At 35.2% G+C, this 21456-nt stretch overlaps 1 protein-coding gene across 7 annotated transcripts; it reads left to right on the forward strand.

The window, feature by feature from the left end:
• The first annotated feature begins 754 nt into the window (after positions 1–754).
• LOC306990501 (uncharacterized protein) lies at positions 755–7407 on the forward strand. Of its 7 annotated transcripts, none has more exons than XR_013795877.1 (7): positions 968–1231; positions 1565–2022; positions 2586–2650; positions 4174–4290; positions 5997–6121; positions 6262–6716; positions 6859–7361. XR_013795877.1 is itself a non-coding variant. In XM_079597421.1 (6 exons), exons 1-6 carry the CDS (start codon positions 1051–1053, stop codon positions 6639–6641), a joined length of 1326 nt encoding a protein of 441 aa, XP_079453547.1. In that variant the 5' UTR covers positions 861–1050; the 3' UTR covers positions 6642–7407. The 7 variants fall into 7 exon arrangements, 4 of the variants coding, with proteins under 4 accessions (XP_079453548.1, XP_079453549.1, XP_079453547.1 ...); XR_013795878.1 differs by having other exon boundaries at positions 6262–6701; XM_079597421.1 differs by having other exon boundaries at positions 861–1231; positions 6262–7407.
• The last annotated feature ends 14049 nt before the right edge of the window (positions 7408–21456 follow it).

The following is a 21456-nucleotide window of genomic DNA, read 5'->3' on the forward strand; positions in this document are numbered from 1 at the left end:
AATACAGTGTTAAAATAATTGTTTTCTAGTTAAACATATTTTATAAAGTAATTTATTCCTGTGATGACGTATATAGTTTTGTTGGCCAAAACCCAGAAACGAGTCCAATCATCCTGAAGTCGATGTTTTTTTTTAATGGGACTTTGGTTAAAAGCCTGAAATAAGGTCTGTGGTGAACAACTCAAGATTTTATTCTGTAACAAAATACACCAGTATACCCAACTCGTATTAAAATAAAATAAAAATAAGAGCTTTTAAAAGTTGCTAAATGGGACGACATTGTTGGGGACGTTAAACGTCTAACTCATATTTTCAAGGAAAATTGGTTCAATATGGGAACCCATTAAGGTATTATGACAGAACCCTTTAAGGTTCTGGGCCTATTCTTCTAAGAGTTACATTCATGTATCCATGGCAAACAGAAAATTATCCTGATGGCAGCATAGATGTATCATTCGCTGCCTTTGATATCCCACAATCCTGTGCTTCCATTCTGTGATAGTTGAGCTTAAAAAAGAAAGACGGCGTCTAAAAGTTGCAGTTGGTGGTCTGTTTGTATGTAAATGTAATTTTTTAACTGACTTTTTTGGAAGAAATTACTATAGTAACAGTTTGCTAGTTATCACCAAAACTCTCTCATCTTTTGTCAAACTGTTTTGCTGCCTCAGAAGTATGTCTGAAATCAGTTTCGTGAGGTAGGCTACCTTATTGTGCAAACACTACCTGCAAAGTCAGTCCTGGAGAGCCACTGTTTAGCTCCAACCCTGATAAAACCGACCTGCCTGTAGCCTTTTACTGATCCTGAAGACATTGATTAGCTGGTTCAAGTGTGTTTTATTAGGTTTGAGGAGCTAAACTATGCAGGACAGTGGCCTAAGCAGTGACCAGGACCGAGTTTGTTCAATGTCGGTTCATCCAGACCAGCAGGTGGCGCTGATTATCATCGAGCTCAGCAGGATGACCGCAAACAAAACAATAGACGAGAAATATCTGTTATGAATGTGGAAATAAGAGCTTGATAGAGACTTCAGTGATATTTATCAACGAACAATGTCCAAACTGCAGATTTTAAGCATTTTTCTGACAGAGCGATTAACCTTAGCTGCGCAGGAGATATTCAAGGCTGTGGAAGACATATTTTCAGAGTATAATGAGGAGATGTGTCGCTCCAGACAGGAGATTGAGCAGCTCAAGAGGAGACTGCAGCAGGCAGGAGTTCAGATGGACTCTGGTTAGTCAATTCACCTTAAATCTGACAATCATACTTATTTATTTTATGTTATGGTTTTTAAGAACACGAAATATCGATAGTTAAAGTCTTTAATTCCTTTACCATAGCCATTTAAGTCAATCATGATCCAAAAAAATAGTATATATTTCTGACATTACCTTATAGAGATGTTTAGATAAGATGGTCACTAATTTGGCATTTTTATTATGAACTCTTCTTTGTTATTCACGTATTATTTTTTTTACTAATGTACTCATGGCACACTGTACACATGACATGATCTCCCATTTAGGATTTTTAAGAACTAAAGTTTATTTTGTTTATTCATTATAGAATTGCAGCCCAGCTCCTCTGAGACTCACGCTCAGAAATACACCCAGGCATTTTCAGACGAATGGAGATCTGAACATGACTTGAAGGATACAGAAATGCATATGAAGCTAGAGGTTTATACACAGCAAGAGGAGAATGAAGTGCGAATACCTGTGTGCCACGGATCAGCATCTTTATCACCATGTATGGACAGTTACCATGACCAGATGCCCAGCAAAGACACTGAACCCCAAATGATGGACAGCAGCGAGAATACTTTTCCATTTATTAATCAAGCACCGCAAATTAAGAATGAACCTGAGACTAATACTGAAACAGGAACAGGAACCACCTGTCAGGCACAACAGCACCTCACAAGACACGTCTTGGATGATTCAGGGGCCAGTGATGCATCCAGTGATGTCAGCAAAATCAAAGTTAGCCCCATTAGCCCCAGACATAAGACACAAGCATTTAATGTAAGTCTGTGTATGCAAAATAAACTATGGAAGATTGTTTCCGCCACTGATTAAAAATAATAATATATATATACATAAAAGAGGTAATTGTGACTTTTTATCTCACAATTGTGACTTTTTTTCTTGCAATTCTGAGTTTTTTTCTTGCAATTCTGAGTTTATATCTCTTAATGTTACCTTTTTCAGAATTGCAAGTTTAAATCTAGCAATTAAGACTTTATAACTCGCAATTGCGAATTTATCTTCAAATTCAGAGAAAAAAGTCAGAATTTTTTTATTAGATATAAACTCGCAATTCTGGCTTTTTCTAAGAATTGTGAGATATAAACTGGAAATTGCGAAAAAGTCATAATTGTAAAAATGACTCGCAGTTAAATTGCAACTTTTTATCTCAAAATTCGGAGAAAAAAAGAGATATAACTAGCAATTGCGAGGGAAAAAAACTTGCATCCGTGGCTTAAACAAGCTTCTATTGTAAAGTTGAGGACTATTATTTTTATTGAATTGTAAGACACTTACCGGTATCTATAAATGTGAGCTGATTGATGTCGTTGTTTTTACAGCTGCCCCTCAGAAATCAAGAGATGTTGACACAGCAGAGTATGGAGCTGGCTCAGATAAGAGAGAGGTACTTGAACGAATTCTTTAGTGTTTCATCTGTGCTGATTTGAGTTGACTTATTCTAGTTATATTAAGTGTGCACAAATCCATTGCCTGTCATACATGCCATTTGCTAATAATGCTCAATTGTGACACTCCCTTGTCAGCTGAGCTCTAAACTAAGTTTGTATGTAAATACAAATTTATTAAATATGACTTTGTTTTAGTATTACACTGACTGTAGGCAGCCAGAAACAAGAGTGTCTCCAAAAATGTAATATATTTTATTTTCAAATGCTTTGGTTTGTGCTCATCCTGGGTGATTCTCACATACGCATCAGAACATATCCTGGTCAACCACACCATAATCATATTTACTATTCCATAAATATTGCTGTACTGTAACTACTATTAGTTGCTTATTTAAATCGGATGACTTTCTTTACTTTTGCACATATTTCTCAAAACCGCATAAACGCATTTGACAGTTTTAATTAGTAATGTGAACGCTAGATTATGTCAGAGAACTTCATGTTAAAGCATAATTGATGTCAATACTTTTTACTTTTATCAAAACATTATTGAATTAATACAGTACCATTCAAAAGTTTTGGGTCGGTAAGATTTTATAGAAATCTTTTATGATCACCAAGGCTGCATTTATTTAATAATAAAAAAAGTAATAACTGTGAAATATTATTACAGTTTTAAAAGAATTGTTATATTTTAAAATGTAATTTATTCCTGTGATGGCAAAGCTGAATTTACATCATCCTTCAGAAATCATTCTGATATGCTGATTTGGATATGGATGATCTAGAAACATTTCGTATTATCAATGTTGAAAACATGTGTGCTGCTTAAAGGAATAGTTCACCCAATAGCGAGAATTCTGTCACCATCTACTTCCCCCAAAAAAGTCAAACCGACCCCAAAAGTTTGAACTGTAGTGTACATTTAAGCAATAAGTTGCTATATTATGATTATAGTCACAGTCACGCTTGACTACAAACTCCATTCCCCTTCAGTCATGCGCATGTGAACGCATGGGTTGGCATCCCACTAGCCAGTTGTTCAGCAGATTTCCAGGTAGGTTTTTGTGGCTGTATTTTTATCTCTCAGGTAGCAGGTGGGTGTTAATGGCCCTGCTTGGTCAATATCCAACATGTGTGATTTAATTGCTCAGTTGGACAATTGTGGCCTAGGAAATGACCATTGAAACAAGTCCTATTTGGATCTGGCAACTTTTTTCACACGGTTTTCAGAGTTTTTTTCCACACACCATCTATGGCAAGACCTGGATGGATAAACAAATTCACACTCATTCAGGGCAAAGTCAGAGGCAGTGATTTAGCCTCTTCTTTTCTTAACCTGTGCATATGACAGAAAAGCTCCAACAGAAAAGGGTGAGATCTCCGCTGAAATAGTTTGCAGGTGTGACATCCCCTACCAAAATAGAGTTGTTTTGAGTTGGCTGGTGGGACATCGCCCTAAAGAAGCAAATACATATGATAGTTTGTTTTTTAAGGTCAAATCTTTCTTGTTGTTTAGATTGGCAGATGAAGAGCGAAAGAAGGCTGCAGCAAGCGCTAGAACCCATAAGCACAGGCAGAAAGTGTACGGGAATCCTGAGCTTCGTGATGCATACAGGAAAAAGGAGAGAGAGAGGTACACTGCAGCTTACATGAGGAACTATACTGTTCAGGAGTGACTGTAGGTTAGATGCTTTATTACCAATGCAAGTACATAATGCATTTGGTGTAGTAACAACTGAACATGTATTCTTAATAAATACATTACCGTTTAAAGAAGTTATTAAAAAAGTTAATACTTTTAATCTTTTATTCATCAGTGAGGCATTAAATTGATCAAAAATGACAGTAAATACATTTCAAATGTTACAAATAGATTACTATCTCAAATAAATGTTTTTTTTTGTGTGTGTGTGGTGATATTATTGTTTTTATTCACCAAGAAACCTTGATAAAAATGTATCATGGTTTCCACAAAAATATGAATCAGCACAAGAATAAGGTTAAGTACAAATTCACATAAATAAAATGGATTTTAGATTGTAATATTTCACAATAAAAAAATTTTTGACTGTGTTTTTGATCAAACAAATGCAGCCTTGGTGAGTACTTATTTTAAAAATGATTTTAAAAAAGTCATACTGACCCCATTTAGCAGTAGTTCTCTCTTTTCTTTTTTATGCAAATTATGCAAACCCCCATAACATACACACCGGTGTATATATAGATATATAGATATAGTCGCCTCCCTTAAAATATCATCTTGCCTCCACACTTTGAGAACCACTGCTTTACAGGTTGCATGTGACATGTTGCAGTGTTTTTAGAAATGGGGTCTTTATGTGAAAATCAGCTTTAGATTGAGCTTTTTAGACACTGACTCATTGATATTTCTCATTTTTGTAGATATCAAAGACGAAAATCTCAGGGGAAAGTGAAATTCGCTAAAGATCTGAGCCCATTAGAATTGAGAAGGCAACAGAAAAAATGGAGGAACAGTTCTGCTGCGTACAGGAAAAAGAAAGGATTTCATGAGGTTTTAGACAACATTAAAGAAGACATTAATCAAATCACCCCAGAGCCAGTGCCGACCACCTCCTCTACTCAACATTAGTGCTTTTTAGAAATATGTGCAAAATATACTTGTATTCCTGTAACTCAACTGGTAGAGCATGTCACTAGCCAATGCCAAAGTCATTGGTACTATTCCCAGAAAATGCACTTGATGATAAAATCTATGTATTTTATGTGCTTTAAAGCGTCTGCAAAAATGCAAATATTCCACAAAAAAGTAAACTGTGCATGCAGTTTCTGACAAAAATTCTATCAAATACACATTAATTCCATGTCATCAGTGTAATCATTTTTCTTAATGTACTTTAGATTTCAGAAAACGGACCAAGTATTTTGAACCATGATTTTTTTTTTGCTCTTTATGAATTTTGAAATAAAAAAAAATAATTAAGCAGTTCCATGCAGTTTGCTTGCTGTTTTTGCTGTGTGAGTGAAGTCAAATGCATTCGCAAAAATGTATTTGCCATTGCCTTGATAAGTGAGGGAGAAATTATCAATAAAATATGGTGGATGTCAACATACAACAACTTTAGGAAAATACAAAAATGCTTATTTTTTTGTGTTAACTAGAGATATTAATTATATTTTAAGTACAGAGGTTTAGCTATAGGGCCAAGTATAAATATTTATATTATTTGAACATTACATTATCGTGAGAATAACCCAATGAAAATAGGCCTATAGTATTATAGGAGCCTTTCCCCCCGATAAATCTCATCAATAAATGCTGCTTTAATCGAAGTAATGTCTATTTCTTTTTCCCACAAGTAAATTGCAATCACAGCGGGAAAGAAACAAGAGGAATAAGAGTGAAAATGAGGAAATGCACAGAATAAAGAAGATCCGGCACATTGAGGAAGTGTCACTTGATAAAGAACAACAACAACAAATGCGTAAGGACATTTAAAACTATACTAATTAAAAATCAATGTAAAAAATGACATTTTGAAAAAGTATTGGTCAGATATGGCGTTTTTCCTTTCTTTTAGTTGCACAGGATAAACATAAAACTGTAATTTTGCCTCTTCTTTAGAATCCAAGACAAACCTGGCTGACATTTGTTTGGAAGACGTTCAGCATGAAGAGGAACTGTGTGAAAGTCACCCGCCGCATCACGACATTCACGGAAATCCACACGGTACAGGAGAGTATTTGTGTGTCGTGTGTCGCAGAAGATTCAGCTCACCAGGACTGCTGAAAATTCACCTGAGAGTTCACTCTGGAGAGAAACCCTACCACTGCAACTTTTGTGGGAAAAACTTTAGACAATCCAGCCACCTGAACACACATGTCAGGATCCACACGGGAGAGAGGCCGCACATCTGTCAGAACTGCGGGAAGACGTTTATTGACTCGAGTGCAAGAAACAGACACTTCAAAAAATGTGTTCTTATCTCTCTGCAGGGACAATGAAATCATAAGGAGCAGCTGTTGGAGGTCTTTTCCGTTGTTTGCTGAAATGGAAATGTCAAGGTAAATCATTTTAAGGCTGGATTTTTTTAAATGGTTTAATCAATTGATTGTCAAATCCAGTGACCTTATAAAAATGAACCATTAAAAAAGTTATGTGGCATAGTGTGGAGAACAGCTCCTCCTGTCTTTAAAAAGATTGTACTTGTTTTTTTTCCAGGGAAATTTCACTTGAACTCTTTGAAGCACTTGCAATGGTACATTTTCCACAGCTGGACTAATAGTGTTTCTTGACATGTATGGCTCACATTTTAACCATTTAATGCAGTGTTCATTTAATGAGCAATGATTCTTTTTTCTTGAAATAGCTGTTCATGCCCCAAAATTTGATCTTGTTTGTTGCTTCTACGTTATATTAAATGTTTATTAGCTAGCATATTTATGAGGAATTTTGCTACTTTATTTATTACTGTTTTCTATTCAAACAATATTTTATTTTATTTGAATACATTTCTTTGGTCTCTTTTTTCACTATTAATATAAAATGTAAACATTACTGCAGTTTATAGTCATTCATTTTTACAGTTTTTTTTAAAGAGGTGAATATTGTCTGTAACGTCTTATAAATTAAAGATTATACTGTCTTTTATTCTGATTTGTTTATTCCTGAGGATTTCTCCTGGCATGAACAGTAATGCTTACAACTGAAAAAATATATAAAGCAGACAAAAAGAAAAAATACATGATGCTACTTGTAGTAATTGTACTTAAATATACAATATAAAACTTTTTGTTCAAATTGAACACTATTTAAATATCATCAGTCCGTCTTTCAGTGGTGAGCCTATTATACGTTCGTTTTTATATTTAGACCTAGTGGGAGGGTTTTCGCGGGAAGTTACATACTTCACTCACGTCACGTGCCTGTCTCGTCATATCAGAGATTAGTTGTCTTGTCGCAAGTGAGAAAGGTTGACATGGAGAATGCTAAATCTTGAACCTCCGGGGAATTTACCGTTTAAAAAAATGCAGAAACTAGCCTACAGAGCTCGTAATAAAACGAGAATCAGCATGGCGTGGCTTTTTGGAGAGGTTTTTTATAACTCGACAGGTGAGTAAGTTATTTTATTGAACAGATAAATTGCCATATGTAGCTATTTAACAGAGTGCATTGTAAAGCATTATCTGTTAGTGAAGGGTCGTTTCATTATGGTTGTTGTAGCGTTGTGCTGGAATTTATTTTCAAGGAAGTATATATATTAATGGGTAAAGCTACAGTATATTTATATTGAGATCCTTTTCATCTAAACTGGTTATATCTCTTAAACCTAGAAGGGAATGTTGTTTTATGAGCAGTAGGATAACCATATTCAGTCGAAGCACGAACAAAATAATGTTCTTCCGCAATTAATTTTTTTACCGCTAGAGGGCCAAGAGTTACAATGCACATTTAAATGTTGAATTAACGCGTGATGATTATGATTATGAATTTGTCACTCCATAAATCTCACAAATTAATTTAATTTGAAGGATTACAGCTCTGCTGACTTGTCATATACAATGTAATCCAAAAGAAAATAAATAAACGGTTGTGATTTTTCTGAATATAATTAGTCAATTTTCAATCTGTTTTTGTACATGAAACAGTAGCTGACTTGAAAGTATTTTAACATTAAAAAGACTGGTGAAATGGCGTGGGTTGCTGCCCTTTTGATGACTGCTTTAACTATCTGAGACTCTAGGTGGCAGAAGTGATCCACTGTCCTTTTTATTATCAGAAGAAGCTTTTTAATGCCACTTTCTGTTAATTATAAAAAACAATCTCAAAAAGCAGTTTTTTTTTTACATGCCATACAGGCAGCCTATTTTCCATCCACTTGTGTATACAGTTGCTAATTCAATTTATTAGCAGTCAATTGTTGTCACCACAACACTGAGACCTTTTAAAATGAAAAGCTTTGACTGTAAAAGCTAACACTACAAACAATCCACACAGCACACATTTGCATTCACGCAGCTCTAACGTCAATAGGCAAGTCAATAGAAATCTACATTACGATTAGCCTTGCTAACCCACATGCCTCCCGGCCTGTGAATGATGCCGGAAGAGTCGCACAGACTGTGTTTACAGAGTAATGAATACACTGTATTAGTAAACCACTGAAGCGCAGTTCACCTGCAGCTTCTTGAACTTTGTAAACTCCCTGAATGAAAATCTTATTATCACTCTGCAAGCATTACAGTGTTATTTACTCAGCTTTGTGGTATTCCTTTCTGGCAAGTCGATTTTGACCTTCGTGAGAGAACAAAGAAACAAAAAGGCTATACAGATACAATTTTTTAAAAATATTTTTCAAAAGCTTGTGCAATTACCCATCCTCACAGTTTCATTATTGTGAGGGCAATACAAAACAATGCGAGGAAAGATGCCCTTGTTTAATGCCTGATCAAAAAAAAAGAATTTAAATGTATCTATTAAACAAACAACAAACATTGCTGTAGGGATAAGCTTCACACTGGTCTGACCACATTAGTTGTTGTTTTTCCTCATGAAGAATGGAAGAATATTCGGCTAAGCTCATTAGTTTAAAATAACAAGCTCAGATAATGACACAATTTGTTTTGTCGGTATGAAGAGCACATTGGTTCCTTTTGTTTGCTAGTAGTTTTATTTTCAGTCTGACTTCTGGACAAGTGTAAGGTCAGTGGTATGTTTTTTATTAATTTATTTATAGCTAAATGCCTTTTTTTTCTGACATTTTGACACTTTCCAACTATGTGCATAATTGTGCAAATATAAAGGAACACGAATACCGCAGTAAACTCTTGGCCTGTATAGCTCATTGGTATTTTCGATGGACTCTTGGCTGTGGATCGCCTAAGGCACAGTTGAAGGGAAAAACACATTAAAGTCCTCATAAAGTAGCTTTCTGAATTCTATATGTTCATTTTTCCCCTCTTGAGAAACACCTACTACGAAAACACAACTGATCTGCTAAAAGATATGCATAGCCGTCGTCAAGTATTAAATGGGCTATGTTGAAGTCAGTTTTGTGATTTATTAGCTTTATGCAGTATTGGAAGCATGTGGTCAATATCAAGCTCTGCAGTATTTATAACATGGTCTTGTGGTTCTCATCTATCCTTGGGTTTCCTGTAATACCGGAGTTGTGTCTGGTCTCTTTCCCCTGCGGTCAGACCTCCAGGCCAATCAAACCCAAGGCCTCTCGCTCGCCAAAGCCTTGAAGTACTTTACCGTTTCTATGGCAACATCCGCCTCTTTGGTGAGTGGAGGACTGTGCCTATTTTTTCTTGCAATTAAGAGTTGAACTGCTGTACACAAAAGCCTTGCAGGCTTAGTAGTGAGCTCGTATCTCAAAGGACTCATGTTGTGCTTCACCGCTGTTGCTAGACTGACACTGGATCAACACTGAAAGAAAAATCCACTTCATTTAGTACTGTCATGTGAACATACAATGAAAAGTGACAGTAGCTGTGGAAGAAACGCACTGTACATGTTACTTTTCCAATAATTGGGGTTCGTAAGATTTTTTTAATACCTTTATTCAGCAAGGTAGCAATAAATTATTCAAAAGTGACAGTAAAAACTTTTACATTGTTCAACAAATCTATTTCAAATAAATGCTGTTCTTTTCAGATTTCTAAGATTCTAAAAAAAAAAAGGATCACGGTTTCCTAAAAAATGTATGGAAACACAAATGGTTTCAATACTTATAATAATAAGAAGTGTTTCTTGAGCACCGAATCAGCATATTAGAATGATTGGTGAAAAGATCATGTGACACCGAAGAATGCAGTAATGATGCCCATCATAGAAATAAATGACATTAAAAAAGCATTACAATAGAAAACTTGTCACAATAATGTCACAATATTACTGTTTTTGCCATTTTAATTGATCAAATAAATGCAGCCTCTATGAGCACCGTAAACAACTCTGAAACGTTTTGAATGGTAGTGAGTATATCATGTATGTATGTGTATAGGTACATATCCAAATTAAAATTCGGTCATCTTTTACCATGTTAATCAAAACTAAAATGTTACATCTGAATAAAGACATTATAAAGTTAACAATAAAGTGCGCAAGCCCACTTTTATGGTGCGTTTGTGTCAGGTTTGTAGCATGAAAGCCTTTTATTTTCTTACAGAAGGGGTTTGGAATGACATGATGATCGGTAAATAATAATAATTTTCATTTTTGAATAGGTGAATTGGATTGGGCACAAAATGGACTTAAACCCGAGTCATCTCCAAGCATCTCAAGACATTTTATTAAAGTTTTCTTTTTTTCCACCCAACTCAGATATCACACAATCTGACCTCGGGTTACTGATAAATTGATGAGTCCATAAAAGTTAATGTGAGGCACTCTTCTGGTCCAGCCTGACTCGATTAATATTCACTCTTATGAATGAGGTGCCCTCTCATTGCCTGCCAGCTATAAGAAGAGAAGCCAAACCGGTTAACAGGATCAGTCTAGAGTCCATGACACACCAATAACCAGTCAAAGAGCAAGAGCGAGTTTTCCATACTACATTCAGAATATGTATTCAAGCAGTATTTTCTTCACCTTATTCAAGAGCACTTTTATTGATTTACCCATGAAACATTTCATCAAGGTTGGCTACATGAAGTTTTGTTGGTTTTAGGGGCAGCACTGTTTTCAACTAAAACTAAAAAACTTTTTTTTATATTGGTCGTTCATTTTAATCAAAACGGTGTTGTGGGGGCCTGAAAACTGGTTTCAAAGTGCATGTTTTTGAAAATGATACAATTATCGTCTGTGTAGACTACAAAACCCCAAATTTTGGAAAATGTTGACTACCATGTTCATGTGTATTACATGTTCAGTCTATATGAGCATAGTGTTTCTTTAGTGACATTGCCAACTACTGGCCTGGCAGCAGAATACAGCGTTTTTAGTCGTCGCAGATCCATGTGAAGGGGAATCGTTTTGACAATGTTGTTGTCTGTACGCGAAAAACGCAAAAAAGAAGTCTGTTTTTAGCACATTGTTGTCATGTAAATGTACGCTTAGCTTGTCTTTTAACTTGGAAGCCATTTATTATGTAATCTTTGGTTAATAAAAATAACAAAACATAAATACATTTAAAATCTACAGCTGTGCAGAGAGTGCAGGTTGGATGCCAGCCGAATGTTGGCTAAAGCCCAAACACACGGTTACAATATCACCCAACCATTCTATCACAAATAGATCGGAAGCCTGGCACTTGTAATTGTCAACATCTGCTCTTCCAGATAAAAAAAAAAAAAAAACGATTCAAAAGATGTCTGCGTGTCATAAATATACCTTTAACATTCAACATTAACATACATAAGCTTGGTGTCAGATCAGTAATATTTGTATTAGTCTCTTTATGCTCACCAAGGCTGCATTTATTCAGAATACAGTAAATACAGTCATTTAAAATAATTTACTGATTATATATTTTTTTATGCATTTTATTCCTGTGATGGCAAAGCTGAATTATCAGTGTCATTACTCCAGTCATCAGCATCACATGATCCTTCAGAAATAATTTTAATATGTTGATTTGCTGCTCAAGAAACATTTCTTATTATTATAAATATGTTTATTATTTTTTATATTTTAATATTTTTATTATTTTCTCATGATTCTTTGATTAATAGAAAGTTCAAAAGAACAGTATTTCAAATATATAAAATATATCTTGTTGAAAATACATAAAAAATGTATTTACTGTCACTCTTGATCAGTTTAATGCATCCTTGGAAATTAGGTATTTATTTCTTTAAAAAAAAAAAATTCAACTTATTGACCCCAAACTTATACATTTAGTATATCTATAATGTTGAATATTATTCCTACACAGGAATCTTCAGATAATCTGAAATTAAGCCATTCAATTTTTTTTATTATATAATACAGGTAACACTTTACAATTATGTCCCATTAGTTTAACATTTGTTAATACATCAACTAACAATAAGCAATACATTTGTATTTATTTATTATGTTAAAGGTTTATTTAGCTAAAAAAAATAAAATTATCCCATAATTTACTCACCCTGAATCCATCCTAGGTGTATATGACTTTCTTCTTTCAGCCAAACACAATCAGAGTTATATATTAAATAATATCCTGGCTCTTCCAGGCTTTATAATGGGAGTCAATAGTAACTGAGATTTTGAAGCCCAGAAAATCACATTCATCCATCATAAAAGGCGTCAACCATATGGCGCCAGGGGGCCTTCTGAAGCGAAGCGATGTGTTTGTGTGAGAAAAATATCCATATTTATAACTAGAATTACTGACTTCCGGTAACGAATTCCGGCAGAAGAGTGACCTCTGACCCCGAACTAGCCCTTTAACATTAGTTAATTCAAAATGCAACTGGTTCATGTTTAATAATGTATTTAACTAATGTTAACGAATGGAACCTTACTATAAAATGTTAACATAATATAATACTTATTTTATTATATTGTATTATCCAATGTAAATATAATATATAGTGACTAGCTAGTCAAAAAACGACCACAAGCTGGTTTGATTGTTGGTTGAATTTTGTCTACCAGATATACCGTGCTTCTGATCAGGGGTGCGTTTCCCAAAACCAACTATGGTCGCAAGTTCCGTCGTTGCCAACAGAGTTCTAAGAAACTTTGCGACCATAATTGGCTAACAATGCTTTTGGGAAACGCACCCCAGTTGAATGCAGCTAGAAACCAGTTGCAAAACACTACAGACCAACAGTGAAAGAAGCAGAGATAAGGTCCCGGATGTTGAATAAAAGCAATGGGGCTGGTTATAGCCATCTGTGTTCAGCGTCTGACTCACTTTGTACTTTAAATGGATCATAAGTGGCATGACTTTTTGCCCAAATAGCAGCACTCATTTAGTTTGTCCCTCACACATAAGAGCATCTGTGCATCAGAGCATCCCATACTGGCAAGTGGGAGACAGTTGCACGTGTCACTAGCCATGTATAGTTGCTAGGCTACTGTGCGGTCGAGGGCGAGGGGTGCAGTGCTTCTATAGATGGGACGGGATGACCTCTAAACTCTGGCTGATCATGAGCAGTTTCCCTGCTTTACTGCATTATGGAAAAACAGGTTGCTGAGAATGATTCTTTTTTTTCTAGATTCTTAGTCGTCGTTCTTTGTGTGGCTTTTGTGGCTTATTTTATTTCAGCTTTATTTCAAGTAACATAAATGTTTTAATAGTTTTAGATTGAACTATAATAACCCTGGTTACAGCTTATGGTAAATCCACTATTTCTTCATTCTATTTAGGAATAAACAGGAAATATTTTGACGTGTTTTGATGTAAAAAATAAAGAGAAAACTCAAATAATGCTTTATTTATTGGGCAAAAAGACATACCCCTTACTTCAAAGTAGGTGGAAATTGAATTCATTTGACATACTGAATAATTCATCTGCCTGTGTGTCTGCCTGATTTTATGCTAACGGAAAAAAAACCAACGTCACTGAAAGGAATATACACTGATGCCACATTCATATACCAAAACACACGACTCAGATTATGTGACCCATGGGACTGGTGGCATCTAGACATATTTTTGAGCTAAAATCTTATTTATCCAGCAAATGACAGGTACTGGTACAGGCTACGGTGACATGGGATTTAATCTCTGGAAATATGTTTCTTTTGAAGGCCACTCAAAGTGATAGATGCTTTTCTTTGTAACCCTATAATCACACTTTACATTGCATGTGATACATAATACATGTAAATAAAAGTCAGTACAATAGAAATAATACCACAATCATCAAAATAATTGCATATTGCTCATCTTTACATTACCGTTCAAAAGTTTGGAGTAACTAAGATTTTTTTTTTAAAGAAATGAATACGTTTATTCAGCAAGGATGCATTATTATTATTATTTTTTAATTAAATGCTGAACTTTAACAAAAATATTAAGCTGTTCGTCAGGGTTTTCCCAGGCTACACAAAAAGCTCTCATATGCTTCAAATTTAGATCAAATGGGGTATGTTGAGTATCAAATGAGAACTTCTGCCATTGAATGAAGGAGCAATTTATTGCTTGGATATCTTGTGATTTCCACAGAAAGAGAAAGTCACTGAGGTTTGGTACGACATGAAGGTGAGTAAATGATGACAGAATGTTATTTTTCTTGCTGTTATTGTGTGACACAAGAACAGACAAAATAGATCAACAGATTTTAAAATACTAAGATGGTACATGAAAGATATTGACCCATTAAAAAAAAAAAGATATTCAATTCCGTTTCCAGCAAAGCCAAAGTGCCAAGTCATATCTGGAGATGTTACAAAGGAAATTCCATGGACACTGAACAGAGCTTCAGACATCAGACAAGAACAGAAAAAAAAGTTATACAATGGACATTTACTTACCTTGCACAGGTTGCAGTACCAAATATAATGCCCAGGGGGAGCTGTCATTCAAAGTACAAAGTGATTAAATCATTCTAGCCAATGCTATGCTGCAACATGAGTTTGTGACATGCCTTATTTCATGGCTAGGTCAGAGCAAAGCACTATGGATAAACAAGTGTGACTGCGATATTGCAGAGTAGGACATGCTCATCAACATCCTCGTTGATCTTCGATCAACATTCCTTTTAAATCGTATTTTAGTTATTATCAGGAAAAGTCTCTGAGTTAAAGGGTTCAGCCACATAATCTCTGATTTTATGAGCAGTTCATGGTAAGGTTTAGGAATCTTTGATAGGAATGTTCTTCCAATAAGAACAAAAAAATAAATAAAAAAATTATAACCCAGTAAAGCATTACTTTTACTTTCCAGTGTTCTCTCACTGTCACCTGTTTGCACAAGTGACTTGTGCATACAGCAACATGATTTCTTCCTCAATTCCCTGAGAAAATGTCATTATGCAATAGACCTGCAAAAACAGATTGACTGAAAAACACTGTTTATTGCGATTGTCCTTCCTTAGACTCACCCCTATGGCCATTTAGAAAAACTCATCGTGCTACTGGATTGCAGAAGGCACGCAAGCCCCTCCACCTGAGAAAGATTCTCTGCAATTGCCATGGAAACTGTATGAAAAGAAACCAGCAGTATTAATACCTGTTGCCATTTTCTCTGCCTCCTACATCTACATCCACATAACGGTAGAAACGACAACAACAACAACAAACTCGCATTGGCAAAAGCTCCAGGCAGCTCCTATGCCAAACTAAGGTTACACATATTAGGATATATGTGAGGGGGTGGGCCTTGCTTTAACACGATCAGCAAACCAACAGATCAGCTCCGATGCTGGTGGTACCGATCATGCTGGTAAATCCAATAAACACTCTTAATAGGGAATAAGAGTACTACGTTATCTTTCTTGAAATTAGGAGCAGGCAAAATTATTCCCAAATGTTTTTATCATTACGCGAACACATAATATATATGCTTGTGGCATACAGCTACTTCCCGAGAAAATATAGTTCAGGGTTTCACCGCCTCATCTCCCTAATAATGTGAAACATTCATCGAATCCTTAAGACAGAACTACCCAATCCTCCTCCAACATCAGCTTTTATTTTATTATTGTAAATGCTCCTCAGTGGAATTTGTTATTACTTTACCTGGTTATTATGTACTCTGTGGCGCTCTGGAATACTTGATTCTGATTGGTCAATCTCTGCATTCAGCATCATGATATTTCCTAATGTTTTCCGTCATCCATTGCAAATTACTGAAACATGCACTACTTTCATGTGTCTCGTGCTGTATCATGTTACGGAGCCCGTAAAGGAAAAATGGTTGCGTTCTCTCGCAAATGTTTTGCTTTTCCCCGAGAACCTTTCACTCTAAAAAAATGCTGGGTTGTTTCAACACAATTTTGGGTAAAATATGGACAAACCCAGCCATTGGGTTAAATTTATTCAATATTATTCAATATTTTACCCAAAATTGGGTTGAAACAACCCAGCATTTTTTAGAGTGTTGTGTTCTCTTGCAAAAACATTTGTGTTCCGCTGGGTAACTTTGCGTTCGTTCGCAAAGATCTCATAAGGTTTTGCGAGGGACCTCAAAGTTTATCGGCGGAACTTAAAATGTTTTGCGAGGGAACACAGTTTCTCGGGGAAACGAAAAACATTAGCGAGAGAACGTAAATGCATCGATTTATTATTTTTCCTCCCATCTCATATTTGGTTTCCCCACCATGTCCCCATTGCCGTTCCCCCGATAAATTTTGCTTCCGTTCGAAAAATGTTTTCGAAACAAAAACTTTGCAAACACTCATGAAGCTGAAAAGAAAACGTGAAAGCATTGAAATATATTTTATCCTCCAATCTCATTTTTTTTTTCTTCACCATGTCCCTTTAGGGGCTTTGTACTTTGTACCCAGTCAAGGTGACATTTACATCAATTGATTTTAAGTAACTCAAATGTGGACAGTTCCCCATCCATAGCTTATCTACAAAGAAAAAAATAGCAAAACATGCAACTGCTTGTCACTGGGGCAGTTCTCTCAAAGGGACATCTTTGTATACCTTATTTACCCCCAAAAGTTCAGATAGTAGAAGTTCCTTAACCCTATAAAGCCTATGATATCATATTTTATATGCAAGTTTCTAAGGTCACTAAATTATCATCTTCTGAATAAAAAGCGGTTGCACACAATCTACCGTTGTCTGATTGATGGTTCAAACTTTTTTAGGCCTTTAAGTATAATTTGAAGCCTGTGGTATACACACGTCTTCGTTTACTGTATTTTATTACATTTTATATTGTTAGTAATATTTTGTGATCAACATTTACTGGACTGAAACATCTTAGTTTACTTGATTACAAATACATAATTTCTTAGACAAGTCATGTTAAAATGTATCAAATACGATACAACGGCTTTTGAGGAGCATTCATTTATACATCCTCAGTCATTGAATTGCATTGCATTATGTTTTGCCCCTCACAATTAAACACTACAGAGCTTTGATCATTAAGCATTTAAAAATCATCTAAGACTTATTATTAGGATATATAGATTGACAAGTGATTATGTATGCATTTTATGCAAGTCTGCTACCGTTAAAACAATTCCATTGATTTACATTACAAGCAATCAGAATTTTATCTTACTTTTTGGTTATGTAAGTATCAGAAACTGTACCAGATTGCATATTTTTGAATCTGAATAAAACTGAGGTATTATCTTTCCCTCAAGTAAGCTCCATATATATCATACTGCTGTAAAGCCATAAAAGCCTGTACCAAATATGATACTCAACAAAAAAATACACATGCAGACTTTTTAGATTTTGTCTAAAGGTTCGATAAACTGTTCCATTATTAAAAAATCGATTTTTCAGACTATTATATAATGTCAGGTTTTACAGGGTATATTTCTCAGATAAGATAAAACAAATGGTCACTTAGACTACTCTAGTGACAATCTGTTTTTTTCTGACAGTGTAAGGAATGTGTGTCCTTTACTTTTGGCCTTATCTGTGAAAAGCTAAACAGACATTTTAGTTTTTCAGAATACTTGCCCAAGACAATAAATAGGCTACTTAAAGGATTTATGTGCTCACATGATTTTTTTTAACCCACATTATCTTGTGTATTGTCTTCATTCAGTTTTTGAAAAGCTACTGTGGGCCAATTTCAGTGGTCAATGTATGCAAGTGTTCTGGTTTGGCTTGATATTACAAGTAAGTGTTTTTTGGGCACAGGTACAAGTACAGGTCAGTGATGAAAGCTCTGATTGATGATGTCTATATAAATTATGTCTAATCATCAAGGCTAAATTGACCAAAATTCCCACAGCGTAACAGAGTAAATACACACTATTAAATAAATGGCATAATTTTTCTTTTGATATTCCATATAGTAGTTTGATGTTGTTCAGGAACCATCTCATAATGTGATACGGGTCAAAATATCTATTTGTTGTAATCCAAGCTTTCTGTTCTCTGCAGCACTTTCATTTTCCAGCAAATGTGAGGTAGCTGTTTAAATTAAATGAACAAACTGCAGATGGTTTCATGAGAATACAAATTGTCCTCTCCGTGTCTATCATGTTTATGAAAAATAAATACTTGATTCACTCAATTATTTGAATATTTTAGGTCAGTCACCTTCCCTACAAACCATCGGCAGTATCATTCTTGTTCAGGAATCAGGAGCACAATTCTTGATGCGTTTCTTCTCTAAAGAAAAAATGGGGTATTATTTGTCAAACTGAACTGTCAGATCCACTTGACTATGTGGGTTTAATTATGTGTCTGAATATATCAAATCAAAACGTTTTTTTCTCATTTGTTATATGAAAAAAATTAATACAACTTTAACCATATAATTAGTTGGGGCAACCAAAGGTCATATCCAGTTGGTGTCATTTCCTGGTTCCAAAAAAAAAAAAAAAAAACTTTCGCACTCCTTTTCTATTATCTCAATTTCATAACCGCCCATCTGTTAAATTGTGCTTAAAACAAAGTGACAGATGATTTTTAAAACAACTGGAATCCTAAAAGAATATAGTAATGACATTTAGCACAATCTTTATTTAAAACTGAGTTCAGGTAAATTCATAAATATATGATAATTAATCATTTAATTTAAAAACTACCAGCTATTTATTCAAATATTTTTAAATAAATAATCCCCCATATTTTGTAGTGCAGTTTTTTTTTTCATGGCTTGTTTTTTCTTCCTGTTTTCATTTTATCCTGAAAAACAGATTACTGTGCCAGTTTGTGTGGAATACCATCTATCAAATGGAGGCTTGATCAGGTATATGGATCGATTCAATTCACTTTCATGCCCTTGTTTCAGTGACCTCCATGATCAAGAGCTTTGTAGTGTAGCAAACTCCATAATGCTGTGAGCAGCTGGAGCTTCAGACACTTTATCATATCAACTAAATTACACAGCAGAATTACTGGGCATCCCAAAAAGTGTATGCATCCAACAATAACGTACAGTGTATTGTAAATACAGAAAATATACAGAATGCTATTGACCTACTTAAAAAAAAAACTGCATCAATGTCATACAATTAAATTGAATAATATATCTCCAAATAGTATTAAAATAACATGGTCTATAAAATCAGTCACGATTTATGTATTTGATTAGTGAACAAAAAAAAAAGGTGCAGAATCTTATTAGTATCTTATTAGTATTACTGTCACACTTGGTTGCAGAGAGTCGCACGAATAAAAGGGGTAACTAAAACCTTCTTTAATGAGCAGAATCCACAAGAGAACACGTAGGAGATAACTCTGAAATAACTGACAATCAAATAAAACATAGATGACTCTGAACAATGAACTGAGAGAACTAAGGGCTTAACACAAAGAGAGTAATCAACAGAGAACAGAACAGGTGTGAAAATTAATTAACATTTTGGATTTGGAGCAGTGAAACCGAAGCCAAAACAGACACATTACAATTACATCATAACGTTACATTGTTTAACATTTTCCAAAATCCTAAACTTTGTTCATTAAAAGTCTGACTGAGACTTTTGAACCCGAGTGTATGAGTCTAACCAAGACTATAAAAGATAGATGATGGTTGGATCCCAACAGCAAGAGCCAAGACAGTGTCTCAACTACCCTAAATCTTTTTCTCCCTTTTTCCCCCCTCACATCACCCCTTCCAAACCAAGCAGCTTCATGTCTGTCTGCATTAAAGAGATGAGGTAGAAAGGGACCATTTGAAGTTGATACATGTTGCTCTTGTAGGAATGCCGCCCCTATGCAATTTAGTAGAGAAAAAAAGAAAGAGAGGAATAGCAGAACAAAAAGTAGAATACATTTCCATTTAATCTGTCGATATAGAGTCATCTCTCCAGGGGAGCCTTTGATCTGAGATGCAAAGCTTTATTTCACTGTCAGTAGGTACTGTGTAATTCTGTCTGGGTAGTGTGGAGTGAGATTCAGACAGGAGACACACACACACACACACAACATTTTATATGATTTATAAGATGTTTTTCTTCATGGGGCCCAAAAATGTCCCCTAAAGATTGAAAATTCCTGGTATTACTATCCTCGTGAGGACAAAATATATGGAGATACAACCCACACGCACAGACCAAAGTTCACACCGATGTTGGAAACTAAAACTATTTTTTAAATACTTCCTGAAGGTCGAACTGATTCAGTCCTGTGACTTTATTTTAGAACAATAGTGTTTTTCCAGACTATCAGTCCAAATGTTTGTGCATATCCGATTCAAATGTGATCGTAATTAGCAAGTGTGATTGATAAATTGTTGTTGCTGATACAAGGTTGTGTTGTTGTCGATGTGCAGGTCGCACAGAAAATTATAATATAATGGAGACATATCCGCTGCAGTGATGAGGTATCAACTTTGCTTCACTGTGTGGCGGAGACGGCCGCACAAAATAAAGTCGTACGTTTCTGACAAGCGCTGTGCTACTGGGCTACTACGCCCATTCATTAGACATAGTAGCCTAGCGCCACAGTGCTTTTCATATTGCAAGACAACATTGCAAACCCATAGTTGTTTTTGACGTAGGCCTACCAATGCAACATCATTGCTAGAGAAACCATAGAAACAACACAAATCGAATCTGAACAGTTGCGATACACTGTGGTAATCATTTAGATCAGATACACAAATAATCGGATTTGGACTGACACTGTGAACATAGTCTATAGACCCTTTCACCCATACAGTCTTTACTGGTAAATTACCGTTAAGAGATCATGTGTGAACAGTACATTTTCAAAAATACCATAAATCAAAAAGCAATTTTCCGGGATGAGAAGTACATTACCAGTAACTTACCGGTATGATGCTATCGC

This window comes from Phoxinus phoxinus, assembly GCF_949152265.1.
Source record: "Phoxinus phoxinus genome assembly, chromosome: 22".
NCBI classification, from domain to species: Eukaryota; Metazoa; Chordata; class Actinopteri; order Cypriniformes; family Leuciscidae; genus Phoxinus; species Phoxinus phoxinus.